The 27,704-nt window shown below is 39.7% G+C and overlaps 1 protein-coding gene across 1 annotated transcript; it reads right to left on the reverse strand.

Moving 5' to 3' along the window:
- Positions 1 to 946: 946 nt before the first annotated feature.
- Positions 947 to 27,432, reverse strand: LOC135418500 (vitellogenin-2-like). Its single transcript, XM_064663937.1, has 35 exons — positions 23,373 to 27,432; positions 23,239 to 23,259; positions 22,982 to 23,133; positions 21,371 to 21,622; positions 20,646 to 20,807; positions 20,416 to 20,564; positions 19,682 to 19,832; positions 19,405 to 19,562; positions 19,149 to 19,314; positions 18,214 to 18,339; positions 17,648 to 17,866; positions 16,463 to 16,680; positions 16,208 to 16,305; positions 15,769 to 15,893; positions 15,562 to 15,663; positions 14,791 to 14,910; positions 14,517 to 14,706; positions 13,615 to 13,708; positions 13,318 to 13,503; positions 12,630 to 12,774; positions 12,288 to 12,510; positions 12,022 to 12,197; positions 10,857 to 11,633; positions 10,413 to 10,463; positions 9,446 to 9,535; positions 8,186 to 8,398; positions 7,947 to 8,089; positions 7,421 to 7,559; positions 6,774 to 6,909; positions 6,159 to 6,345; positions 5,750 to 5,841; positions 4,573 to 4,670; positions 3,688 to 3,847; positions 2,108 to 2,269; positions 947 to 1,285 (listed from the first exon to the last, which is right to left on the reverse strand). The coding sequence occupies exons 1-35, from the start codon at positions 23,440 to 23,442 to the stop codon at positions 1,167 to 1,169; spliced, it is 5,670 nt and encodes a 1,889-aa protein (XP_064520007.1). The 5' UTR covers positions 23,443 to 27,432; the 3' UTR covers positions 947 to 1,166.
- Positions 27,433 to 27,704: the final 272 nt, after the last annotated feature.

A 27,704-nucleotide genomic window follows, 5' to 3' on the forward strand; every position in this document is an offset into this window, starting at 1 on the left:
CATGGCAGCATTTAAACTGCAGAACTGTATAGTTAGACCTTTCACACATGCTTCTTTTGGTACTAAGAACTTTACCTTTCTAAACTATAAAACTCATATCCAAACAATAAAACTTATATATGCGCATCCATTGAATGTACCAAAGCTGCCAGACAAAGCAAAAAACCCACAATTTTAATGGAATGTTCCCAAGTGTTTTCAAAAACACATTCACCCAGCGTGCATACTCAGCCTGCAAGCACAGCCTTAGGGGCAAGTAGAAAACATCTTCCAGATCTGCTGGAATCCTTTGGGTTCCAGTGCTCAGGGCAGACGAGCATGTTCCTGACCATGCCCACACAGACCTGTGGCAGGTGGGCAGGAGGCAGAGCCCACCTGCTGATGGTGGCTTCAGCAAGGACTCATGCTGGGCACAGTGGCTGGGGCATCTCACCCAAAGTGCAGAGGTCTGACTCTGCTTCAGACTCTTTGGCAGGAGGTGTGCTTGGGTAACACCACCCTGTCATGGTCAAAGACTCCTGATTCACCCTAGCTTCTGCACCAGAAACATAACTTGATTGTGGCTCCCACAGACCAGCCTTGCCCAGGGGCATGACATTCAGGCTTTATTCCCTGACCCTGCTGCTCCCTGCAGCAGCACTGGCCCACCGTGCAGCTATTGCAAAGCATCGCGGCTGCACGGCTGCTGCAGGGAGTGCCTCACACAGAGGTGATCAGTTCCTGCTCCGAATGCACAGGATCCCAGCACCAGGCAAAAAAGCACTGGGGGAACAAGCAGAAGCCTGGTACCACAGCTACACAACCCAGATTCTCAGTGGGGCCTGACACACACATGTGCCTGATACACAGAAGATGGTCACAAACTCAAGAAGTCTACAAAATGTGGGGTGAGAAGAACCTATGCAGACCTCCTCTTTCCGTGACCAGTGAAATAAGGAAGCCTTCATAATTTTTTCCATGCATGGATTTATTATGAAATCAGATATTTATGGGCAATCATAACAGTTTCTACAATAATTAAGTTTAATACTTTAAATTACTTGAGAAGATTCCACACATCCTCAAACAATTTAGTGTCTCTATTATTCCTTTAGCCAAGGCTTTTTACACCGTATAATAAAAACATGAAAGTATTTCTGTTTTTTCCCATGCTGCAATGTACAGCTTCACGCACTGCAGTCTTCATCCTCACAAGAACATGCTATGTGTGCATCAACAGTGTCCTGCATATCCTCTGACTTCTGGTCAAACTTCGTCTGTTTGTCTGTCAGGCTGGTAGCTGAATCTGATAGGGAACAAGAAATGAAAAGCAAACAGTACACAGCAGAAGTAGTTCTGCAAGGTACCATGCACATTTACCATGCACTAATTAGTAATTACAGCAGGCTTGGCTGCTCCTCACTGACTTACATATTTGTATTTGTTGAAGTCACACAGAGATATTCATCAATCAGAGAATTCTACCTTGAAAGTTACTACTTCTATGTAGAATTTTCTAATTATACATTTAGGAAAGGGTATTAGGGTCTTTAAGAAAAAACAGACATAATTCTATGATCTATATAATCTATATCTACCTTATCTAATCTCTTATGAACTATGATATACAATAAAAACTATGTCCTCCTATATCACTGCACCTGTGTACAAGGATCCTGTCCACATCTGCCCTTTTAGTGCCTAAATCAGCTCAGTGAAATAGGATCACATCCAAAGGCAGTGATATATAAAAAATACAAGGCAAGTATCCCTGTTTCAGGGTGCTGCACATGGTCATATGTGGCTCAGTCCTCACAGTTTTTCAGCTGAATCACAATGTTGACTGTGCTGTTATCCTGCCCTTATCTTCTGAGCTTCAAGCACCATGGAGGGGAGTTTAGTTTAGATTTTAAGTTGTAATTTAGATTTTAAATTTACAATAGAAAATAATCTCTCTTGCTGAAGGAATGTTTACATACTAATAAAAAAAGTCAACAAGGCAGTAAGTCCATCCCTACCTGTGGGTATGTTAGATTATTCATATTTTTGAAGTAGAATAACTGACTCAAGTCACAATCTATTTACACTTTTGTTCATCTCCTATTCAGTAGGATTTCTGTTGACTTACCAGCAGGGAGACAGTGGAAGCCAACACTGACTGGAGTAGTCTTGGTGGCAGAGCATCCTTTCATACAGCGCAGCACTGGCTCTGTGGAATAGCACTTGGACTCTACACCGGCGAGTTGAACTGTCTTCTCAAGCTTCACAAATGAGCGTCGCAGTTTGCAGACTGGAACACAGTCACGGGTGATAGGTTATGTGATTACACTCAGAAGCTCCAGATCTCCCCAGAAGGACCCATCTGCCAACACTGACAATTTGCAAACAACTTCCCTCTGTGAAAACTGTGTTTTGGTCATAAATGAAGCAGCTTTACCAGCTGACAAACCTTTCAAATTGGCTGATAAGATATGGAGTCATGGAAAGTTAATTTCAAATGCAACCGGTCTGTTTCTAGATCAGGATGTAGAAACATAGTCTGATGCACTTTCTAATAAACATTTTTCAAAGTAAACTGGCTTACTGAATAGCCATCAAACCACGTTTAAAAATGTTGAATATTCAGCAGCAGAACTAAAGGGGAGATTTCTGAACAAATAAAATTAATCACTAAAGAATTACATTATTACCACTGTGATTCAGACACAAAATTGCTGGAGAGAGAATGCAAAAGTCATTGCTACTAACCAGTAATATTGACCTCATTTTGGATTCCAGGATAAACAGTTACAAGTGAGAAGCTAAACAGATCACAAGTTATTCCTAACTATAATTTTTATGCTCTAAAATTCCAGCACTTTCTGCTGTATATTAAATGGAAACACAGTATGTAGTCATTACCAACCATGGGAATAGCATTGTGTACATGCATGTGGACTCCATATCCATGTAAAGCAAGTTTGATGCCCAGTTTTCGTGACAAAGATATAGAAGAGTAACAGTTAATGCACAGCTAAATATGTACAAGCCATTTCCAGGAACTGAGGAAGTCCTTTCCACCAGGACAAGTCTCTACAAATGCAATGTTCCTGTTCTCCTTGAGCACTATGGTACGATGTTGCATCATAACCTCAGCTGAGAGCATCACACACCATAAGATCCTAACCTACTGAAACACTTAAAATATAGCTTTGTTGTTTCAAAAGTCCCTGGAACTGCTCATGTACTTGAATGCTTTACTTGACAGGTTGCACTGGTTCAAAAATCAGGTGGCCAGCCATGGTAACAACTACTAACCCCCATTCTATTTTTTGATGGATCAATTGCTGAAAATTGATGTCTGCAAAATGTTGTTGTGCTTAAATCAAAACATTCTGTGTGAATTTACCCTTTTGCTTTTTTTTTTTTCTGATCATCTTCTAAAACACTTCAAAACTGAAACTAAAACACTCAAAAACCGAAAGATTTTGTTTTCACTTGGTTATTTAGTTTCAACTAACTTGCATATTTTGGCTTGTTTAGCCTGTGATTTCCTACTCCTTTCTCAATTGGCAGGTAATTTTAATACTTAATGTATAACTTCATAATGATTTTTTTAGTATGCTTTTTATTTCCAGAATGTATACAGATTTAAAATTTTCTGAACAGATTCTGCATTTTCTAAACAACTGCAGTAATATTATATTAAATTTATTAGAACTTGCATACCTCCTCTACAAGGCTTTTCTTCCAAAATCCAAGAATGCCCAAAGCTCACTGCATTTTTAGCTACATATCCGTTGGGCATCCGAAATTCCTCTTCACATTCAGCATCATATTTTCCACATATTCCACACATTTTCCCTGCCATCCATAAAGCAACTTGAATCTTTGTGGAAAAAAAAGTCAAAAGCACTTAAAGTTAAAAAAAAGTAATACCTACAGAGCAGATTTTTGCTATGTAGGTCCCTTCCAGTATAAATTAATGAACAAACATTTAAAATCTCCTTGGTAAGAATTCAAAAGAGTCTGACAGTCATATTCCAAACTCCTGTGGGGGTGCAGCATCATTGCTACAGTCTTTAAAACATACTGTGCCAGTCTAGAACGTTATTAATGCTCTAGACTCTTAATACGCTGAAGTTTTTGTCTGGTGGATGTTTTGATAGTATAGGAGATAGACACAGTAGGGTTTACCAATCTCTTACATTCCTGTTTCATATTATTTTTAGTGCAGATTTTAAGGCGTTCGTTTATCTAAAAAGAATGGGTGCACTTCTGCTGTTTTGAAGAATTATACAGTTGTAAGAACAGCGGAGAAGAGAGGAAAACTCATTTTTCTTGCAAGGGCACTGATGACTCAGCACATGTATACTCACAGACCCGCTTCCCAACACCCCCTGTACTGCAAGAACAAGGTATTTTTGTTTGTGAAGGATTCTCATTTCTCACGCTGAGGAACAAGGAGCAATCCTGTAGCATCATCCTGTTGGGGTTTTTTGGGCCCTGCACAGAGTTGCCTTTGCCACTGTACACTCTTGCACTCATGCACTCATGAGATTTAAGGGAATCCTATGGAAATTTCTCAACACCCAAGCTTATGAAGAGTGATACCCTGAATGTGTATCCATCAAAGTACAATTTATCAATGCCATAGGCTGGGGCGAGAAGTACAAGCCCTTGATTTTCACTGTGGATCCACAGAGAAGCACCTAGAAGAAAACAAAATAAAACAAAGCAAAACAAAACCAAAACCAGACCAAACCGAGCCTCTTTAAGAAAGAAAAAAAGCAACTGTCATGTTTCTAAAATGTTTTTTTCTTCAAAATTCCTCAGTTGTTCTATTTGAGAAACAAAACACACAACAAAGCACCCTAGAAATATTTATATATAGAAAACAGGTGTTTGTAAAGGGTTGGAAGACAATTTTAATGATCAAAGATTTATTCATTTTTCTTTGGGTTATTAACATATTCATATTTATATCTAGAAATTATTTCAGAGCTGTCTATAGCATCTGTGTAGTTGTGCAGATAAACAAGACCCTGAGTGCACTATAGTGGAGTATGGAAATACAAAGAACACCAAGACTGTCACTGGAGCCATTTCTAGCACAATTATCACTTTCCAAGTATATAACAAATAGGACAGAGCTCAGCAGTGGCGCACGTTAACCCAATTTCAGCAAGATTTAGCCTGACCCATATACTACAGCTCTGCAGGCAGGGAATACCCACACTGAATATAGCTCCTGACTGCACAGCACAGGATGCAACAGGGTCTTCCCGTACCTTTCACAGGAAAACTATCCTGGCTCTGAGAGAATCAAGCAGGTTTTACTAGTTCTTCATATCTATTCATAGCAAATTTCAGAATGCAAGCCAAATTTATACCTACAAATCAAATTGGGAAAAAACACTGGTGTACAAGTCACATGTGGTGAATTTTAGAAAAGCTCTTCTTCAAAAAGTTTTAACCAAGCCAGATTTACACCATAACCAAAACACTTTCCAAATTTGGAACTTCAGTAGGAGCTACAGTGATGTACAAAAAGCAGGGATCTTCATGTTAGTTATATCTTCCTTACTTCGGCCACATCAAGAGCTTCACACCCTAATCAATCTTCCTATGCAAGTGAGTAAAATACATGTTCTTAAATATTAACCTTAAAACCAGGGAAACAGTAAATACAAACTGATAAAAAACTGATAAAATCTGTTTCATAGACTCTCTTTCTTTCTTTCTCCTAAAACATATGGGAAAATTAAACAAGATATGCTGCATCACTTACCAGCAGATGTGTATGAAACATTTGTCATGGGGCTTTCAACTCCATCTACCAGCAGCTTCACCCGTCCGTTTGCAGGACGCATATCAATGTCACTGTTAAGGAGAAGAGTGTTCATACCCTGTTTGTGCCCCATTCACACACATGCAGTGGCACTGGCATTTTCCTGCTCACTAAATATCACTGATCACAGCATAAGCTTATTTCAACCACTTAAATTACATCAGGGTATTCTTGTCACCTATGATGAGGGATAACAGCATCAGCATCGCATTCAACGTGCATGGAAAGAAAATAAGGTGAACACTGAAATCCCGTGGGCTGCTAACTGTTGCAGTGAAGCTCAGATCGAAGCTCCTCTCTTGTTAAATGTGGTCACTCATGCTCCCAGCATCTGGCAGGAGTTACTTACTGAATGCCAATCTTGATGTTGATTGCTTTTAGATTCACAGCTTCTTCAGCATTCCTCATCATCACCAGGAACTTAAGGTCAGAGCTGCAATCCTGAGCCAAGATGTGGTAGCAGTTTGCTGGCATCGTGTAGTTAAACTGAACTTCATTAAAGGTTGTGATCTGGTTGTAGGAAACTGAGCACTGAGCTGGTAAAAAAAATGCCAGTGAGTATTTGCTTTTCCATTAGAGAAAGCCATTAAGTCATGTTTTATTTTTAGTGCCATGTTATTTTAGCTTTATATTTTTTCCACTATGTGATATTTTTGTACAGTTTACAGGGGCTTTTGGCTACTAAGCACCCATAAATTCTTAAAAAGGCATGGAAAATATACTCCTCTATCTAATAAAAAATAATTGCCAGAAACTTTAAATGTTATCAATTCAAAGAATTGGTATCTTGATCCTTGAAATGCTGATGATTTCTGTACTATGCACAATATTTTCTCCCAGTTGAACCATCCTCACTTTCTTACAGAACATTTCCTAATTAATTGGAGATAAATAATGCCAGCAAAAATTCAGAAGATGCTCAAGTAAATTGTGACACTGAGGTTGTCATGCTTCTGAGCCCAACCTTTCAAATTCTGGAGCACTGCAGAGGGAGCTTCAGCAAAGACATTCCAGATGGGAGGCTGCAGCTCTGAGGCTGGTATCCTCGGACCTACAGGAAGTGACAGGGGAAGCCTCATGGCTTTTTCATAGAGGATAATCTGAAAAGGAATCCAAAAGCACATTCAAAATACACTGTGCCAACCAACAGCTAAGATTTTTCTCCTGTTTGGAATTTGATTTCTATTTCTTCTACTTTGGTTGCAAAGACTTTATGTGAACACCACTCATCTGTCTCATTGCCCATGAGGTTTTTGCTTTTACTTAGTTTTCTCTCATGGTGTGAGAGAAATCATTCAGGTATTATTTGGGAGAAAATTAATTACTCCCTTTCAAAGGTGAGGAAGTGAACACTTATGGGCTACTACAGATGGAAACTCATGTAATTATGAGTACACATGTCTCTCTCTGTGAACAGAAGCACCATATGAATATCCTTCTATGTACTATCAAAAGGTTGAAAATAAATAAAAGTTGTTTTCATCATTTGCACCCAAAGTGATGCTTACTTAATTTTTTTTTCTCAGAATTGACCCACTGTAATTAAAGTGCAACACTTACACTTTTCTACTAGGAATAAATAGGAGAGTGACAAAAATATTTCATAATTACATCAGGAAGCTTGATAACAACATCACACGTCCTTGGAGAAGTTAGAGCCACGATCACTCTGGCTTGTCGAGAAGGATTCTTGTCTGTTTTTTCAGAGAACCCCAGCATAAGTGCAGCCCCAGGGATGAACTTGTAAAACCTTCAAAAGTTCAAATCAGAAAGACTTGGTGAAATGGAGAAGTAAAAAGCTGCACACATCCCAACCAGGTTGTCTCACACCTCTGTGTAAGTAGCATAATAGTCTTCAGGATCACTTGTTAGGCTCACACCCACTCTCTGCTTTACTGTTCAGTGAAAGGAAGGATCTGTTCCTCAGTTTTCAGTATTTACATCCAGTATAAAGAATTACTGTACATTAAAATAGGAAGTAATGCCACTCAGCTTTTATGTCCAAAGGCAGTACTTGGACAGATCTGAGACTAAAATATTAGCCAGTATTTTAGCTACTAGAACCTCATGTGTGGATGCTGATTTTTCCCAGTTGACCAATACAGTGAATGAGTGTCACTAAAGACTAAAGCCTCACCATTCAGCTATGGATCTCACACTGGAAGGAACTTTAGGCCACTCAAGTTTCACTTGTACAGCAGGGTGGGCAGCAAACCGCCCAGTCACCAGCTCAGTCGAAATCTTGTAGTCCTGGCAATTCTCTCCCCATTTCAAGTAAGCCTGTAATGGAGAGAGATAAATGATCCATTTTTTAATGCATGGACCATGGTTTTCCTGTGATGCATACAGCTGTATATAACTATTTTTGAGTCTTACCACTGCCTTGTGAGCATTGAGGACTGAAGCATCAGCACAGAGCTTCCACTTGCTTGAATCTGTGAGGTTTGACACAAATACCTGCATCTGGGGCCTGATGGAGTCAATAACAGCATATATCACGAGCTGGAGGCCTCCTGTCTTCTTATCGTTATGGATGCCATGAAGAAAAACAGCTAATACTGGTGTTTTAACATCTCCCAAAAACTTAGGCTAAGAAGAAGGGGGAGAAAGTATGCAAAGAATATAACTATAAAAGAGTTATCATGTGGAACATTTTAGATGCAAGATTGAGATGGATAAATGAAAAATAAATAACTGAACCACAAATATATACCATCATATGTACCACGCATATATACATGCCTACAAAATCTCATGCATATGTCTTTAATGTGCACGTGCCTCTGCATGCACAGATGGACTTTACCACTGTGTTTATATGATCCAAAATTTGTGCCGTTTCCTCAGCTACAGCTGATACCATGGAAATACTCATGGGATTAAAATACAGTAATGACTATATGATTTGGGCTTCATTGTTAATAACCAGCCTGTGAATAAAAGTGGTTCAATTTGAACAGCATCAACTGTCAGTTTTATGCATCACTCTGTCACAGTAATAACATCCCCCAGCTGCACTCCTCCTGTTTATCTGTCTGGGTGGTCTGTTGGCTTTCACCTCACATTTCAGCTGTGAATTCTGTAGGGTAGGCAGGTTTTGTGTTTGCACAGCAACCCAGCACAGAATGTAATCCAGGATATTGCCTTCAACATGAAGAACCTCCTCCCTTGGAGCAGGGCCTTAAACGCGCTATGACCTTTGATAGCTTCACTCCATTATTAGCAAGCCTGTACACATCCGACTGGGTGGTGGTGAGGAGCGCAGACGTCCCCTCTGGAGCACGCCTTTGGTGAGACTACTCTGAGCCTCAGCTGCCACCACCAATGTCCTTACACTGGCATTGCAGCACCTCAACCTCCCTCCTGGTTGCAGAGCTCGCAAGATGAGTCTCTGCAGGCATCTGTCGGGTGGGATTCCCATGAGGGAAGGGTCGCAACATGAGCAAGAAGGATCCTCACTGCAGAGGAACGTGTGTGTGGGGATTATGGGGCGTGTCTCACTCTTGACTGATACTTGAGACTTGAGAGGTTGGCATTTCTCCCTTCCCATTAACTTAGATATAGAATTACTGCAAGTGTGTGGCCACATGCCATTCTTCCAAGCTATCAAAAACCCCTAAAAATGATGCAACTAACCCGGGAAGCAGGTCTAGATGAGGCACGACTGGATCTGGTAGAAGAGTACGAGCTGCTAAGTCGGTCAGTTGGGAGTTCTGTTTTTGGGAACTGTAAGAAAAAAACACAACATGCTTAACTCAAAAGCATGCTTGAAGAAATGCACTAGGCAGTGTTGAACTGTCATGGCACTTGGTGTTGGTAAATTTGTGTTCCAACCCTGAGCAGCTAGATGACTTGCAGCAGGCTTTGTCCTGCTTAGTACATGTGATTTAGCTCTGCAAAATATTGTTTGCCCGAATATATGACGCCTCAGAAGAAACAAATAAGGAGTGTGTTTAGATGAGAATTCCCTGTATGAAAAAATAATAGACCAAAGCAAGTCAAAGGAAACCAGCCTCTCAATTCAATATGAAAGACCAGAACTCCTGCAAGGGTCTTATCAACTGGAGGACACATTGAATGGAGCTGACAACTGGATGGAAAGGATCATCTGAATGGACACACACAGTTGAAATTTTACTTTTTGAGGAGCACTAATATCAAGCACACTGCTCCTGGCAGGTTCATGCTGCAGTAAAAATCTGCTAAACCAAAATAAAATAAGGTATCCTCCTGTGTTTGTCCACATCATCATCCTGGTGTATATCACCAGTGATTCCAACCCAAGAAACCAAACGATCAAAGCCAGTCAAATGATCTGATCTTTTGATGGTAGGATCTTTGTTCCTCCAAAGTGGGCAGCTCCAGTCCCTCATATTGCTTTGGTAGAGGCTTTTCATCTCCTTTGCAGAGCCACAAATGGTGTCGTGCACAACACAGTGAGGCACATAGCTCTCCATCTTTACGCATATCAGAAGAACCACCATGGCTCTAATGTTATCAGTACTGTAATTTTCCTCAACAAAGATAATAAGTTGCCTTTAAAGTTCTCCATTTGACTCATGACAGTTTCCACAATTCTTTTACTGAGGAAAGAAAAACTCACCTCTTGTCTATGTGCTGATTTAAAGCGGTACTGGTAAATCTCATGAACTTCCTTTGAAAATGATAAAAACAAGAAGATTAAAAATTTCAAATGAAAAGAAATTCTGCAATTATATTGAAATTTGAGCACTGGAAATTAAATAATACTATTAATCCTTCATACATAGGTCTGTAGGTTTAGCCACAAGCACATAATTCAAGATGAATATATGGACAATAAACTGTTAAAAAAATAGTTCCTTGCCTACAACAAAAGTTTCAACAAACTTCTGGAAACTTTTGAGATGCTTTGAAGTAGTCATCTGAGCCAATGATTGCAGATGTGTTTGCAGAACAAATTTTGCAATTTTATATTGCTAAAATTTACTGTGTCAATTCATAATTTCCTGATTTGTCACACAAAACCAACCACCATCAGGAATGTGATTCAGAAACACAAAGTTACCCATATTTTGGAATATGTGCTGCTGCTGTCGCCATCCCAATGTCCTGAATGATGCCCATGGCTATAGCGGCTCAATGACTCGCTGCTGCTACTGCTGCCATTCAGATGCCTTGAGTGATGCCCATGGCTATGATGACTGCTGCTACTGCTGCTGCTACTGCTACTGCTGCTCTTGCTGCTGCTACTGCTGCTCTTGCTGCTCCTACTGCTACTGCTGCTCTTGCTGCTCCTACTGCTACTGCTGCTCTTGCTGCTCCTACTGCTACTGCTGCTCTTGCTGCTCCTACTGCTACTGCTGCTGCTACTGCTCCTGCTGCTACTGCTCCTGCTGCTACTGCTGCTCTTGCTGCTCCTGCTGCTACTGCTGCTCTTGCTGCTCCTACTGCTACTGCTGCTGCTACTGCTACTGCTGCTACTGCTGCTCTTGCTGCTGCTGCTGCTGCTCTTGCTGCTGCTGCTGCTGCTCTTGCTGCTGCTCTTGCTGCTGCTGCTGCTGCTCTTGCTGCTGCTGCTGCTGCTCTTGCTGCTGCTCTTGCTAATTCTGCCACTACTGCTGCTCTTGCTGCTTGTATCTTGCTTTTCTTGATCATTCTCATCTTCATCCACAGCCTTTTTATGATCAGGAGAAACAGCAGATGATGAGGAAGAGGAGGCAGCTGAGGAGGCAGAAGATGAGCTGAAGGGACGTTTTGCATCGGGGTCTGTCCCAAGCTCTCTTAGCACAATGTTTTCTTTCTTTGAAGGTCGCTTCTTCTGGTGTCGTGTTTTATTTGCAACCTGCAAAAACAGTTCATAGAGAAGTGTAAGAGAGAAGATACAGCTGGTTCTGTATTTACAAAGTAAAACCTCTGAGGGTGTCAGACAAGCTTCTCACATCAGCCTTTCAAGGAACAACCACCTCCCTGCCTCACTCACTGAAGAATCTGCAGAACTCCCTTTGATCCACTCTGCCAAGCTGAAATCTAGCTCAGCACAGAAGACTTAGCTGGCTGCACCCCAAGGAATCAATCCCTCCAGAGGTAGCACTGACTGACAGGCCTAGCACTGGCACCTTTCAAACTAGCCTCACCCTTTCTTTCCCATGCCATCTTTCCACACTGAACTTCAAATTCTTGGCTTCATTTAGGGGAAAATGTTCCCCACTCTAATTTTCAAAGTCACTTGCCTTGAACACATTTTCAATGCCTAGAATTTTCTTCAGTTTAGCTTGAATGTCCTTATATAGAGATGGTTCATCTTCTTCCTTAGACTCTGAGTTTACCTCTTGAATTATTTTGGAAGCCACTCTGGATCCTGCTTGAATCTCCAGCTGAATTTTGTCAATATCAGCATCTGTTTCAACTACACACCAATTGCACGCATTAGAAGGTTATACTGCTTCAAATAGCTCTGAAAAACCTAAGATGACAAGGCTCATGCTCAGCATTTTACCTGGGATCAAGACTATTTTAGCTTCGTGTTCTCCAATTAATCTGTGCAAATATGTATTTTTTAGGAAGCTGGCATCTCGTGACCTTCTGGAAAAGCAGAGCTGACAACCAAGGTGATGCATTTTGACACAAATGTCTCGTTTATGGGTTTTTCTTCCTGTGACATGGCGAAGATCCTCTTGAGAGCTATCAGCATGTTTCCTTGCCATGCTGTCGGCTTCTTGCTGCATTAGAGATGAGTGTGTGAATACCACCGAGAGTATGTCATAGGTGAGAATAAAACTACAGACACGCATTACAGAGAGGGTAAATATTACCATATAAGCAAAAAGCAATAGGTTACCTTTGTGAAACCTTCACTGGAAGCTCTCTCTGATGGTTTGAAAGGTTCTTCCACAATATTTAATGAAGCATCCCCTGGGAGAATTGAAGTTCTCTTTTCAACACCTAGTTCTCCTATATTTCTTGATACAGCAAAAGCCTTATGTCTGTTGAGATATGTGCAAAAAATGGTGAATTATTTTGACCTCTTGTCTTTGGGTTAAATTAAATACGTCCCTGTCAGTATTACAAGACAGCACAGAGATCTGTCATTTGAACATAGGGATTATACATGAATTAATAAATATAAATATTATTGAAAACAAGTAAGAGTTCATGACAAATGTAATTTCCTTATATCACATGAAGCTTTCAAAATCTGGATAAATTTAAATTTTAACTTTTTGGAAATTAAAAAAAAAAATCATTCAAACATAAAAATTAAAATCCTTAAAGGACAATAAAATAATGGAAAAATAGTAAGAACACAAAATAATAAACAAATTAAAGTAAAAATTAAGCTGTTAAATATTTTAGGTGTCTTTTGATTTTTAGCTCCCCTATTTTTCTTCCTTGCACTTCATACCAAAGGTTCCGCTACACATTGAAGAGTCACTCTGCCTATCTAGAAACCCCTGTAGGAGGTTAGTGATTGGTGAACTTCATCAGGTTTCAGCAATATGAAGTATTCTGAAGTAAAGCTACCATACCTTCCAACCACTATCTCAGTTTCCTCATGACATGGATCTGTTTCAATCTTAATATTTTTCAGTTTCACATCTATCTTGGTGTCAAACTTCATTGGCACTCTTGTCAGGACCTTGCCTTGAATTTCAACAGCATGTTGGAAGTATTCTGTGTTGACACCCATTGTTGCAACTGTCTGTACATACAAGCTGAAACAAGAGTGAAGCAGTTAGATGCAAGAAAGGTGCTCTTTTTACACGTGTGACTCTGCCTTCTCCTAAAGCCTCCTTCATATGTAAAGTCTTAGAAACCTCCCATACCTTGGGTTTATGTCGGATCGAATCTGCACAGTGGATTCAAGCAACTGTGAAGGTCTAAAATCTCCAGTTAAAGGGGGGGTTATCTTTCCATCAACTGCAAATGCAAGAGTACATTTAAACATGGTAAAAGCGAAAGAATGGATTTGAACGTAAGCAAATGACAGTTTTCAGTACAAGGTAATATTTTTGCTAGTACAACAAATAAGACTGGTAAACAAGACAGACTTTGGGGTAAATGAGATCTTTCATGAGTCTGAAAAATACTGAAAATATACAGAAAGATCATTATGTAGACAAAGGTTCTGATGCAATGTATTGAAAATGGAAATAAAAATATACTAAAAAAATGAAGAACTGACCCAAATCAAAAGTCTGATAATTACTATAACAATAAAATTTTGGAAATGTGGGGAGTCAGAAGACAGAGTGGATGAAGGGCAACCAGGCTAAACAACTCTTGCTCTCTAATCTTTCCTCACATCAAGTGTGAACATTTTTCTTGTACTGTGGACACAAAACTGGACATTGTACTCCAGATGCAGTCTCAAATGTGCAAATCATTGTCATGCTAGCTTTACTCTTGCTTCTGCAGCCAGTGATGCAGTTGGCCTTCATCACCACAAGAGCACACTGCTGGTTTACTGTACCAGCTTGTGCTGGCCTTCCTGGCCCTTTTCTGCAAAGCTGCTTTCTGTCTGGGTGATGCCCAGCCTATACACTTGCAAGAGTTACTCCATCCCAGGTGTGAAGGACTTTGCATTGCCTTTGTCGAATTTCATCACACTTCTGTTGGGCCATCCGCTCCAGTCTGTCAGGGTCCCCTCCCGAGGGGGCAGCCTGACCCCGCAGTGCAGCACCTGCTCCCACCACACACACAGCTGATCTCCCACTGCCCAACTCACTGCTGACTGCTGCCCGGGCCAGAGCAGCCGTGTATGACCCGTACTCCAGTGGCAGACCGGTGCAGGTAGACACGATGTATCGCAGCTCTCCCAGCCACACTGGTTGTGTCCATTGTCCTGCAATGCCACTGTGGATTTGGCTAATGAGTCTCTTCAGCACTGTGTTCCTGTCAGCAGGTTCTAGCACAGTCTGCAATAAAACAGACATCCAAGGTTAGGATATGAAAGTACAATGGTGTCAAATATTGCAAAGAGAAGTAAGGGTGTCTGGTACCTTCACAGCCTGTTGTAGGACTTCCTTATTGATGCTGATGTAGGCCAGCTCTTGGCCAAAGAGTTTCAAGTAGGCTGATATCAAGGGGGTTTCTGTTGGCAGCTCCTTCCATCCCAACAGCTGAGGAACAGATAAAGAAACAAGCAAAGTTTCTTAATGCAACGCTTTACAAATGGTAATTCAGCAAGGTGACCAGACCCATCACTGGCCAAGCTGCCATTTTCCATTGAAAAATTTTTGATCATAAATAGCATGGTGGCACTAATTCAGACTTTCTCCTGCCATTGAGATGCCCATGAATAGGCTCCAGTCTAGTGTTTGGTATTCCAATGCAATAACTTATACAGAGGCTCTGGACCATTAATACCACTAAACCTAGTTGGAAAAAAACAGCAAAAAAAAAAAAAATCTTTTCTCTTCAAGACAAAGGTATATTCCTGTAAACTAGGTTAGATAGATGAAGGGAGGGAGTAGGAAGCCTGCCAGGCATGTGACACACCATGCTGCAATGCCTGCCACTTCCCTCGCCTCCCGTGCTCCTTCTGCAGCCATCTGTGAGGTGGGGAGGAGGCAGAGCCTGAGAAAGAACTGGCAGAAGCTATTGCAGCCATGGCAGATGTCCCCTGCCGACCCATTGCATATCTCCCCTTCACAGAAATACTTGAGCTGACTGCTAGGAGAGTAATCTTCTGAGACAGCCTCACTAGTACAAGAAGCTTCACTAAATACCCCCTTATATAACCCACACTTTGCATTAGTGAAAATACCTACAGCTTTTCCAATCTCCTTTATCTTTTTGTATGTGGGATATTCAGCAAATGGGATATTTCGTTTCATGATGACATCTGTGAGGCCTTCCACGCGGACACCAGCCTACCAAAACAGCATGAGAAGGAGCAGTCTGAAACATACTTACAGAGGTGACACTTTGTCATCAGTTTTAATTTTGTTTTATCATTGATTTAGGCAAATATTTACCTCCGCCAAATCAGCCACTGACCCTGCAGAATATGCCATCAGCTTGGAAATTATTGCTGATGGGAACATTGTTCCTGGGCTGTTCATAATAAAGATGTCTCCAGCAGCACCAACTTTATAGTTATCTACGGTAGAAGTAAACAAGAGACACGTCTTCTTTCTAACCATTCTGCTTGTCATTCAAGATCATATTTCTGCAGATTTTTCCCCTGATATATCATACACTATGTAATGATATGTAAGATATATCATTACATAAATCTTGTTTAGTCAGAAATTATTATATGGCTACACATGCACTTTTAAACATGTGACCCTCATATTTAATTTAATTTCTCATTGAAATGGAGAATGCCTTATTTCTCCAAAGGATTTAATATCTCTTAAGAATGGATTTCTGAAGTGAAAGTTTCCTGGTCCCTGAAACACTTTTACTCACCGAAGTAAGCACCAACACGTATCACCTTGCTATACCGATAGCTCAGCCTGTCCAATCTGGGGGCCAGCATCTTAAGGGCGATATTGCAAGCTGAAGATCTAAACAAAATGAGAAAGGTAATAATATCCAGAAACAAGCTGCACCCCATCAGCATATAAACTGTCTTCAGTTATCAGCACATGCAGTGCTCACCAAAAAGAATGTAACAGAACTCATTTGCAGAAGATCACCTGCTTTGCTCCTGTCTCTACTCACATGTTGTACGTGTACGGCAACCTGCTTTTTGCCAAAGCCTTCATGTGGGCATACACGAAACTTGCCACTTGCAAATTGCTCTCCTTCATCACCACATTGGCTATTGTTGTTATCAAAGGAAGGGCAGGTCTTGTCTCAAAGATAACGGCACAAGCCATCATGCGCACCTCAGGGGGAAGCGACTGATCTGCAAGGATCTGGATGAGATATCCCTGCACCTGCAGAGAGAAAACAGTGTCTGGAATTACCAAATAATTGAGACAATTTTGCAAACTCAGTCCACACCTAAGCCACAAGAAATGTGGGACAGGGTGTCATTATCCCTGCAGAAAGGTTTCCTGATCTTTTTTACTGCATGGTTCCACATCATTTTATTCAGACAACTGAAGGGGCCATGGTGGAACAGCATCATGGAGAAGACCTGGCACTGAATCTGAAATAAATGTCCATCTATCAATGTATTGAGCCAACTCACCACAGTCAAAAAGACATCAGCATTGCATTGTGCATTACTGCCCTTCAAAGATTAGTGAATAACTTTGGAAGAAACAACTGTAGATAATAAGATAGATTCATTCTTTGGAGTAACTCCACTGAATAAGTGAGCATGCTTCACTGTTTTAGACCAGTTTTAAAAGAGGAGCTTCATCAGTTTGCCAAAGACAGTCTGAGTGAATTGTTTCTCATAGAGGTCTTAAACCTAAACCATCTGAAAGGCAGGAGTCTTGCCTACACTTACTGTGAAAGCAACTTCAGTAGGGGGTCAGTAGTGACTCATCCAACCTTAAGGAAGGGGTCTAAAAGAGGCAGAGCAATGCTGATATTTTGTCTAGGAGTTTAACAGAAAGTCTCTCTCTCTTTCCTCCTTACTACAGAGGCAGTTTAAATTATATGGCTGACTTTTAGGTGGCTAAATATAACTAGCACAGGACTTAATTGGTTATGACAGATGATGAAAGCAATACTACTAATATCCTTCTGGAAACTTCCTACTGACTAATAATCATTACACCTTAGCAGAAAATATCAGCTGAATATAAAATTGTAAAATATTTTTCTTAAAAATAATCTTTTTTTTATTTTAAACATGCTGAATCCACATACATGATACCATTAAATTCATTACCCTTACAGTATATATTGTCTAATTCACTAAGTAAAGAAAAGCTACTAGATCCTACTTACAGTTTTGGAGTCTTTCCAAGCTATTTTTCTCAAGGCCATTATGGCATCAATCTGAATGTGGATGGGGATCTCAGGAGCACTGGATGAAAATATGGGAAGGAACTTCAGGATGCGCTTCATGCTGGTTGGATCTCCCATGTTGCCAATGCACTTCAGAGCTAATTTCATTTTGTCTTCACGGCCCCTGCTGATCGCTTCATCTGCCAGGTCGTGGATGGGCTATAGACAAAGCATAGTTCAATCTTCTCTTCCTAATGTACAGATTTTCCACAGTGTTCCCCTTACCCACTGAAAACCCTATCACAATAAAGCAACTGGTTTTAATAAAATCACTCAGTGGTGGCTTCTCTCAGGATTTTACCCTTGCAATGTGAAAATTTTGTTTTCAACGCTGAAGCAGTATCTACATTAATAAAACAATTAATTGCCTTGGTTCTGAAGGAGACTTACAAAATGTGTATGTGCATGTCCAATTGCCATTTTGATACTGTATCTTAATAGAATTAAGGTAATAAAATAAGCATTACTAAGCTATTAAAAAAAAAACCTGAAAAAAAGCCACCCACCTGGAGAGCTTCTTTAGGACAAGCTGAGGTCTGAGAACAGTATCTATTGACCACAGAACTGTATGCCAAGCTAGCAACTTGTTGAAGTAGGGGACTTTTCTGGATTCGAGAACTGGTCACTAAATCCTATGAGGAAAAAAAAAAATTGTTATTTAATACAGTGCTTCACAAAGCTTTCAGAGCAGGAAACTCATCAGATCTGAGGGGATCAATTTCAGAATAATTATTGTTGCATCCAAACAAATTAAAGTAGCTTGTAGACATTTTGTTTGGAAGCTTCACTTTGGAGCTTAATTCCCTGCTAGTTTCAATATATATGTATATATAAGCTTACATTGTCCCTCAACTGAACATGACACTCAAAACACAAAGACTATGGATACACATCACTGTAAAAATGGAATATCCTTAGAGAAATGTGCAACTCAGTTGTGTTAATAATGCATTCTCATATCCTCTTTTCCTCATCAAGAAGGAGAATATAGACTAGAGACAGCAAAAATCCTGTTCAGAATAAATGATTCATTCTAGTGTCAACATATTTGATGCTTGCACAAATACTTTCACTTGCAGCACTTTCCAGTTTGTAGGGACAGTTCACAATTAAAAGAGCTGTCCAAGTGACATAACACACAAATGACCATTTGTTTCAGAAGTAGGAGATTGAAGTGGACAAAGTTTTGTCTGTAGAAGGCATGCCATGTGATCCCAGCAAACCAAAATGGGCTTTATATTAATGCGGGGAAATGAAGACAGAGGACTGAACTCTCCTCTCATAAATGTAATGCCAAAAGAAACTCACAGGTCAACATTTGCACAAAATTAGTGTATATCAGAGGAGAATCCAGTCTCTAATGTGCTTAATAATCAAAGGATGTCATCAATTATCATTCCTTTTGTTATCAGACAGGAAGGATTCACGTAGATCTACTCACTGCTGCTATTGGAACAGTGTGTTCATCAGCTTTGGTTAAATGGAGAGCAAAGGAAACACTTAGAAGAGCCTGAAGGTGGTTAAGGTCATCATTGCGGATTCTGCTCTTAATGAATTTGAGTGCTTCTGTGGTGCCTGTTGCAGAAACTGCACTCAGCAGCCATCGCCTGCAAGTAGAGGCAAAAAAAATTCCTTGATTTTCACTCTCAATTCTCCAAAGCCAGAAAAGTTTCTTACAAGTTGATACAATGAAGTACCTATAGCGGGGTTTATCTGAACATTGTCTCCAGGTGGACTCCAGCACGTTAGCACTTGCTATCCGGCAGAGCTGGACAAGTTCCAGGAATCGGTATGGAAGATCATCATGGAAATCTTGTTGGTTATTCAGGACTATGTGTTGCAGTATTTCAACTATCTGTTACAAAACACAAGAGAGAGGGCTTACATAATTACATTATTTAGAATTTATGATAATTATTATTTTGGGGTTTTTTATTATTAGGAAATCAGTTTGAAGGCCTAAAAATACTCTACCCGTTGCTCAGGGTTTTTCATCTTGATTAGCTGCAATGGCATCTGTGGCAATTCTGCTGGGAACTGGTAACGCAGGCCTCCATAGCTCTGCATGGAAAGGTCTGGGGAGCTGCCCCGTTCACTTCTCACTTCAAGCAAGGTGAGTTGTTGTCTGTCGAGAGACAAGTGTCATGGGAGAAAGGCATTAGCTCTTTTCATCCATCTACCTTGGCTATTTGTTGCTTCAGTGATACTGTGATGGTATCAGTTTTACTTCTTAGTAATTTTTCTTATCACAGTGAAAGTAAAGCCTTCCATCTGAAACAAAATGGTATTAGAGTTATCTACAATGAAATTGTTTCCAAGGAGAAGCGAAATTTCCATCTTCTGAGTGAGAGCTACTGACACAGTGTAATGAATGATCTTATTTCTGTGTGCACCATCTTCCTCCTGACACTATCAATTACCCCTTTTTCAAGACAAGCAGAACAGTAAAGTTGCATTCTTATGGTATAAGCAAGAAAAACAGCTTTTCTCCTTTTCTCCCATGTAGTTGTAGTGCCAGCTTGACCAGAGTACAAATAAAGAATGGTTTGCTGAACTTTAAGGACTGTGGAAACCCCAAGAGTGAGTACTCAGACCTCTATCCAACTCCTATGGAGCTCAATTCTCATTTCACTTCAATTGGGAGAGAAAGGGAGTGATAGAACCTATAATTATTCTCACTCTGTGAAATAAGCCAGTGTTCCACCTACCTTGCTTCCATGACAGCAACACCAGTAGGTTCACTGAGTGGTGAGAACTGATACACCTGCTGAGACACCACCTCTGTGATCAGGGTACCACTGTCTGACTGCTTCAGCTTGTAGGAGAAAGCTGCAGTCCCTTTTACGAGCCTTTCTTTCTGTGGGAGGACAGAGAACAAAGAGTGAATGGGTACAGAATGGTCGTGCTTGTAACTAGGAAGATCTTTTCACATACATACCATCATGTCAACAGGACAAGGATAGATGTAAGCCATTCCAACACTCTTCACCACTTTTTCCTGGCAGTTATTTTGGTCTACGGTTTTGGTAACAGAGACCCGGCTGTTCTTCCTGTCTTCCTGGATGATGTACCTTGTATGGCAAACACCTCCAATTCCAGCCTGGCAGATGAACACAGATAATGAGACTTCCCAATTATATCAGAGTTTCACTGTGTGAGAAGAAGTTTTACTGAATGAAGATTCTAAATGCATAATATGAGGGTTAGTACCTACTGAACAGTCTTAGTTATGTTTTGAAAGCTGTTGCCATTACACAAAATTATTCCTATTGAACTAAAATATTGGCACGTGAACAATACTCAGTCAGGGGATGGAGTTTAAAATTAAAAAGTAATCAATTAATTAATATCAACAATTAACAAATAAAATGGGTCAAGTAGTTGTATCAGGGAAGCCATATAACAAATAAATTCACAGCTAATAATTCTCTTTTCTCCAAAGGGTTGCATGTTAAGACTTAAAGAGAGATGTCTTAGAAAAAATTCAGCACAGTTAATTTGTTCAACGCATATGCACACATTTTCCTCTATATGAATGAAAATCATCTTTTTCTTACTATGAACATTCGAAAGTAGCTGCAAATAAACAAAAACTCAAAGGAAGAATAATTAAAGAGAACACAACCTTTCATTAAAGTAGTTCTAGAATGGAAAAAAACAAACCTCTTGCAATTCATACACATTCTGTGACTTTTTAATGGTTATCTGTATCATGTTCAGTATTCCTCTCACTATGTTAATGCAAGTATTGGGACAGTCTTCTGGGCCATAAATGTTTCCAACCCGTCCACTATTGTATTCAAACTTGAAGGGCTGGGTAAAGCATGAGGAAACCATCTGGGTGATTTTGGAAGATCGAGTGAACGAGTCTCTGGGCCAGATGCCATTGTATTCCTCAAATTGTGGAGGGCGGATCTGGGAGGAAATTCAGAAAAGACACTTAGGAGAATAAAATTACTTTGATACTAAATATGCAAATAAATGGGAAGAAATCAACATAACCACTAGTTAGATTCTTTTTCCTTCCAAATATAGGCTTAGATAGTCATACAGAAGTTTATTCTTTTGTCTCTTGCTTAAACTATTGTAAAACCAGTGCAAAACCTGGGGGCTGAGCAGTGCTATTTTATCTTACAGAAGCAGTTAACATATTGCTATTGTCTTTCAGGGACATTGAAACATTTTACTTGCATTAACTTTATGGGGAAAAAGGATGATTAAAAATGTAATTTAAAAAAATTGAAATAAAAACCTCCCTTTTTTCAGCCTTAAAATAAATATTCTGCTTTAGGTAAAATTTAGCATTTAAAAAGTTTACATCATATCCCCATACAGTTTTTCTTTTACCAAACGAGTCACTATATTTGATTCATATTTGTGAATTGCTTAAATCAACCCAAATATTTTAATAATGAACAATATATTTATACACACTGAGATAGAACGTAAATAAGAAGCAATTTCAGTAACTTTGGCAAAGTTACTGCCAGTTCAGGTGCCTCAGAGCACAGTCTAGTGCACACACATAAAAATTTCAGGATGAAGACTGTAGTGTGTAATACAATACCTAGCCCATAATTTTGAGAGATCTACAGCTCAACTCTAACCAGTGAGAGCTCTGTCACTGAATTCAATGCCTGAAAAAGAAGCTCTGATTTTTGACTGAATTAAACAGACAAAAGTATTCTTCTGAAACATACCTATTTTGAATGAATCAGGTCCTATCACTGCTGATGTCAGCAAGGCATGATTTCACATGTCCAGATCTTTTACTGCACTATTCAGACACTAAACATTGTTATATACTCCTTTTTGATTGCTTTCATTTTTTACTCTTATAACACTTTTTATCTTTAGCTCTTACCACGTTTTAAGTCTATGTTTATCAGTTACCTTCATGACAATGATTTTATACACCCAAGTCCTGGCTTCCCACAGGAGCTGGAAATGTGTGCTGAGGCTAGAATCAAATCTTAAACTCTGAGCAGGCTTAAATGTCTTGAGTTAGAAACAGCCATTTTCTAACAGAATCCCTGCCAGCTGTATTTCTGATGCAAAGTCTCGAGGAACACCTGCTACAAGCAACTTCCACAACTGACACCAGTGTCTCCTCACTTCTGAAATCGTAGCTTGCAGATCATTCTCTGACATCTACAGTGGTAAGTCTCCGCTTGTGTTTTCTGCTGCTTTCCTACACCCCAGATTAGCCAGGTACAATTACAACTGTGATTTTAGTTTAATGTTGCATGGCACATTTGAAAGAAGATGCAGTACCTTGAGGAGGTAAGTGTTTTCTGATAGCCCACTGATCTCTACTTTGCTGCTCAGGCGTACGCCAGCTTTGGCTAAATTCTTTTCTTGAAGCCCATTCAACACCCAGCCTTCATAACTGTACAAGTAGCTCTTCCTACTACTGAATCCAGGGTCTGTGGGAAATAATAGCCATTTTCACAACACTTGCAAGCATGTTCTAATAAATAGAAATAACTGCAAAGTTACGGAGAAAAGGTTATAGAAGGAAATTTACTTACCAAAGTCAAACTTCTGGCTACCTGTAAAAAGAGATGGAAAAGCAGATAAGTAATGTTTAATCTAGATCCAACACTGCCACAGAACTGAAGGAAATTTTGGGAAAGAAAGGTGAAGAAGAGATATGTAGCCTTACCTACAAGGGTGAGCACTAGTAAAAATATGATTCCCCTCATAGTGAAGGCGAATGAGGCTCTGCCAGACATGGTGAGACTTTTATGGAAGAAAGCTCAGGAACACGTGGCTGTGTTCTGCTGAATTCTCAAGTTTTTTATCAGTTTATGTAAACACTTTCATTTTGCAATCATACTTTCTCTTCAGACGGAATAATGGAAGTCAAGTCATACCTTGGCATCTCACTGATTATCTCATAAGCCCTTTGCAGAACTGTTTAAAAGCTTCTACTTATCCTAGTAAGTTTTACTAGGTCATTTACAATGAATTTACAATAAACACATTACTTAATTCCTAGGTTGAGTCACAGCTGTGTGCTTGCATTTGGTCTGCCACAGATTAGCTTGATTTTGCCCAGGTTATGCTGACCTGGCATGTGACCCAAACTGATATCTAGATGATAGCAGCCCAATTAACAGAGTCAGTATCACAGAACACATTAACAGTGTTCTTCCTCTTCCCTCAGCATTGGTTTACAGACACCCCCCTGGACAGGAGACGAGGACAGATAGTCCCTTGCTATTCCTCTGTGCACCAAAGCACATTTAACATTCTACTGAAAACCCCAACATATGGAATGCATATATTCATTTAAATAAATGAGAGGACCAGTATGTCCTTTCAGCTCTGGTCACACTGACCAGGAATATTTTTTAAATGAACAAAGATTTCATAAGCCATCAGTAAATATTTTATCTTTCAAGGTAAATGACAGCCAAATCTGAACAGTTAAAAGCCACAGAGACTCTTCCCAGAGAAGCAGGGGAAGTGGGAGTGCAGGTCAGTTAGAACTTTGCATTTCCTAAGGAGTTAAACACAAAATGCAGCCGAAGTACCTGAATTGATGTAGGCTGGCAGCCAGCTTCATCATCAATTTACAGTGACAGCCCAGGAGCACATTCACAGAAGTGTTCAGTTCTAGAAACGTCAGGGCCACAGAGGCAAGCAGAGGTGCACAAAACACACTTGGCCTTTTTGAGTATGGTAATAGATTGATAATCACAGAAAGGGAAGAATGAGTCTGGTCAATCCCCCAAATAAGTTACACATCTCCCAAATTGAGCTTGGTGGCATCTGGATCAACAAAAAAGGCAAGAAAAATGCACAGACTTCTGAGTTGGAGGATGTTTCTGGGTGAATAAATTCAGGCAACACAATAAACTGTGGGCTTTAAGTCATACAAAACCCATGAATCCAATTCAAACTCAACATCTACGACATACTGGGTAATCAGACACTTTATTTCTACTCCTACTTTACCTGTGGTTTTAAGGTTAACTACGAGAGCAAGCTTTGTGGCAAACATCACTTAAACAACCAGAAATGAACGCTTATTTTCTATTGTAGTAGTTTCTACAGTCTCCCATTAGCAACTGCTGTTCCCAGGTTGTCAGTTCCACAAGTCTTGACTTTTTCAAACAGATTCCATGTGGGATGTAAATCCACCTTGGGTTATGCGACCTCTGTTTTGGGAACTGCCACCCAGCTCACTGCAGAAGCCTACATTAGAGGGGTGAAGGGTAGACACTAGCAAGAAATGTCTCCTTTTTCACAACTATCAATCCATAATGTTCAAGGGAACAAGCATGTTTTATGCCACAGGTGACAAGCTTTTCATTACAAAAGGGGCAAGTGCATTCATACAGTGGTAATTAATTTTTTATTGTTAAACATTTCTTTAAAACAAAGTTACCTGTTATGCATTCCATTTGACTCCACACTTGAATAAGGGAACATGAACATTGTGTCAGTATGAAAAATACAACAAAATATATATCGTGGAATTTTATTTTTTTATTACAATGTAACTTTGCAGGGCATAGTGAACATTAGAGATTTAGAGATCAGATTTATTGTCTGAAAGCAATAAATAAATCATCTGTTAATTTCAACACTTCTTTTCAGATCAGTTTTTCTATCCAACTACGTCAACCTTTAGTACCTTGTCATCTACTTCTATGGCAAATCAGACGGGGGCAGTGGAAGGGAAAAATCTAAAACCAAGATGTCTTGCAAAAGCCTTCACATGCAAAAGCTTTGTGATAACTGCAAATTAAAAAAAAAAAAAAAAAAAGCTGCACAAGTAATAATGAAGCTGCTAATTCAATATATACAGCAAAGCCATTACCCTGCATATACTTCAATTTTCCTTTCAAGAATAATGTTTGCATTGACATTACCTAAATACATCAGTTACCTTGACCTGGTTGAAGTGTACACAGAATGAGCCCTGAAAAAAAAGCTAGGATATGATTTTTTTTGATACACATAGGAATATTTTTATCCTGCTACAAGTCTGCAGAATCTGGTGGAAGAAGTTCTCCAAATTAGGAAGAAGGTTGTTTTGTAGGGAGAAAAAGTTTTCTTAAGAAAAATTTTCATTTATTAGTTTCTTTGCTGTACAGTCTATACTGCAAAAGCTACGTTGTATTATCCTTAACCATTGGGGAAGAGAGGTAAAAAAAATTATCAGTTCTAATATGATCCTGGAAAGTAAGTTCTCATACCTAATCAGACTAATATTTATGGTAAAAGCACTCCCATCACAGACTGAAAAAGCAGCAATGTTATATTTAAAGATTTTTGTGAAATGAGACACCACAGTTTAAGGTAACAACTCATCTTTTCAATATCATGCATAGGTAGCTAACAATAGCTGTATGGTAATCAGTCACTGGTAGTCTGTATTTCTTGTTCCTTAGGTAGGGCATTTGCTCTATTACCTCAAATATACAAGTATTAGAAGTGACACACCTGTACTACATTCCTGCAAGAAGCCTCCCTTTCTGTTCTTCAACAGAAAGTCTCTGAGTAAGATCCCGCAGTTGTTTCCGACACCATGAAGTACTACACTGTCACCATCTGTGGCAGTCATACCACTATTAGCAGCAGCTTCAGATTTAAAAGCTTCCCAATCACTGTATATAGAGTCATCCAAAAACTGTTTTACTTCTTTACAGAGACAGGACTGAATCTATATCCCCGACTTCCAGGCCTGAGGCCAGCTCAGGACTCAACTGCATACACCCTTCTAGCACAGTTGCTTTTCCCATGGAAGCACTTAAATACATTTCCATAAGATGGGTTACAAAAGCTAAAGCAAAGAATTACTACAAAATGTTTATTATTTGCTAATCACTCCATAGACACAAACAAAAGATGTTGCTCTTCAAGGCATTATTATCCTAAAAGTTACTTCTATGAAGAAAACTAGTCTGAAGAAAGGAAGGCCCAAGTAAAGCAAATGCATGTAAGTGTCCCAGTAAGGCACCCCCAAGCTCACCTTAAAGCAGCAGCAGCCCCTAGTGGCATCTGGATCCTGCCTCAGCCATGGACTTCTGGGCCTGCAGTCACCTCCTGCCTTGAAAATAACTCTATGTGCATAGTACTGTTCTCCCACTTAGTATATTACATTTTTCACTTCGCTTATTTAAATATATTTTTCAATGTGTTTTTATTCTTCCATAACTAAAATTCAGGCAAGAACTGCCCAACATATTACGGGAAACCCAACAGTAACTATACCCTGCTAAACACCTAGAGCAAATGACATGACTGAGATCACCCATTTACTGGGGAAGAACTGGAGAAACAGAGAAATATGATGTTTTGCCCTTCTAACCCCACTGCCCATGCAGCAGAATGCCAACCAAGAATATCATTACATCTACTTCTGCTTCCTGAAGGGTGCCATGTGAAAACCACACAAATATCCTCTGCAGTTTACATTGGCTACTACTTCATCTCAAGCAGTAACTCAATGTACTGAACTAAGCAGGAGAAACTGCTGCTTTCTGCCTTAGCTTCTTGAAGAACTCCAGTTTCTTCTCTTCTCTATGTTATTCCATTGCTATTTTTCTATGTAGTCCAATCACTACATTACACCCAATTCTGAAGAAAATGGGCAGAGCAGCTATGTATTTTCAGTGAAGGAATCTAAGCTTGAGCTAATTGCCTGCCTATGACCCTGAGAAAGGCAGAATTTTCTTAGACATCTTCCAAAAGGCCAATTACACCAGGATTAGAGCTATACACATGATCACAGACGCACAAAAACTCAACAAGAGGCAAGATGGATTTGTACTGGGCAAGGAAAATTACAGGCATTTAGTCAAGTGAAGGAGACTCAAACATCTTACCTCTACTTGGCTATTTTTATTACATTATAAACAAGAGACTCCCCAAAGGCTACACGAAAAAAATATTCCAGAGTCAATTAAAAGGAAAAATTAACATAATACAAACCCAGCACCAGATTGGTAGACGTTGTATACAACCCTACAACCATGATAGC

This window comes from Pseudopipra pipra, chromosome 9 (genome assembly GCF_036250125.1).
Source record: "Pseudopipra pipra isolate bDixPip1 chromosome 9, bDixPip1.hap1, whole genome shotgun sequence".
Classification (NCBI taxonomy): Eukaryota; Metazoa; Chordata; class Aves; order Passeriformes; family Pipridae; genus Pseudopipra; species Pseudopipra pipra.

Coding starts and splice junctions, on each gene's coding strand:
- LOC135418500 (XM_064663937.1), bottom strand. CDS start 23,442: ATGTCTGGCAGAGCCTCATTCGCCTTCACTATGAGGGGAATCATATTT. Junction 17,867..18,213: donor GTCCTAAAGAAGCTCTCCAG/GTGGGTGGCTTT, acceptor CTTTGTCTATAG/CCCATCCACGACCTGGCAGA. Junction 6,346..6,773: donor AGTGCTCCAGAATTTGAAAG/GTTGGGCTCAGA, acceptor TTTTTTTACCAG/CTCAGTGCTCAGTTTCCTAC.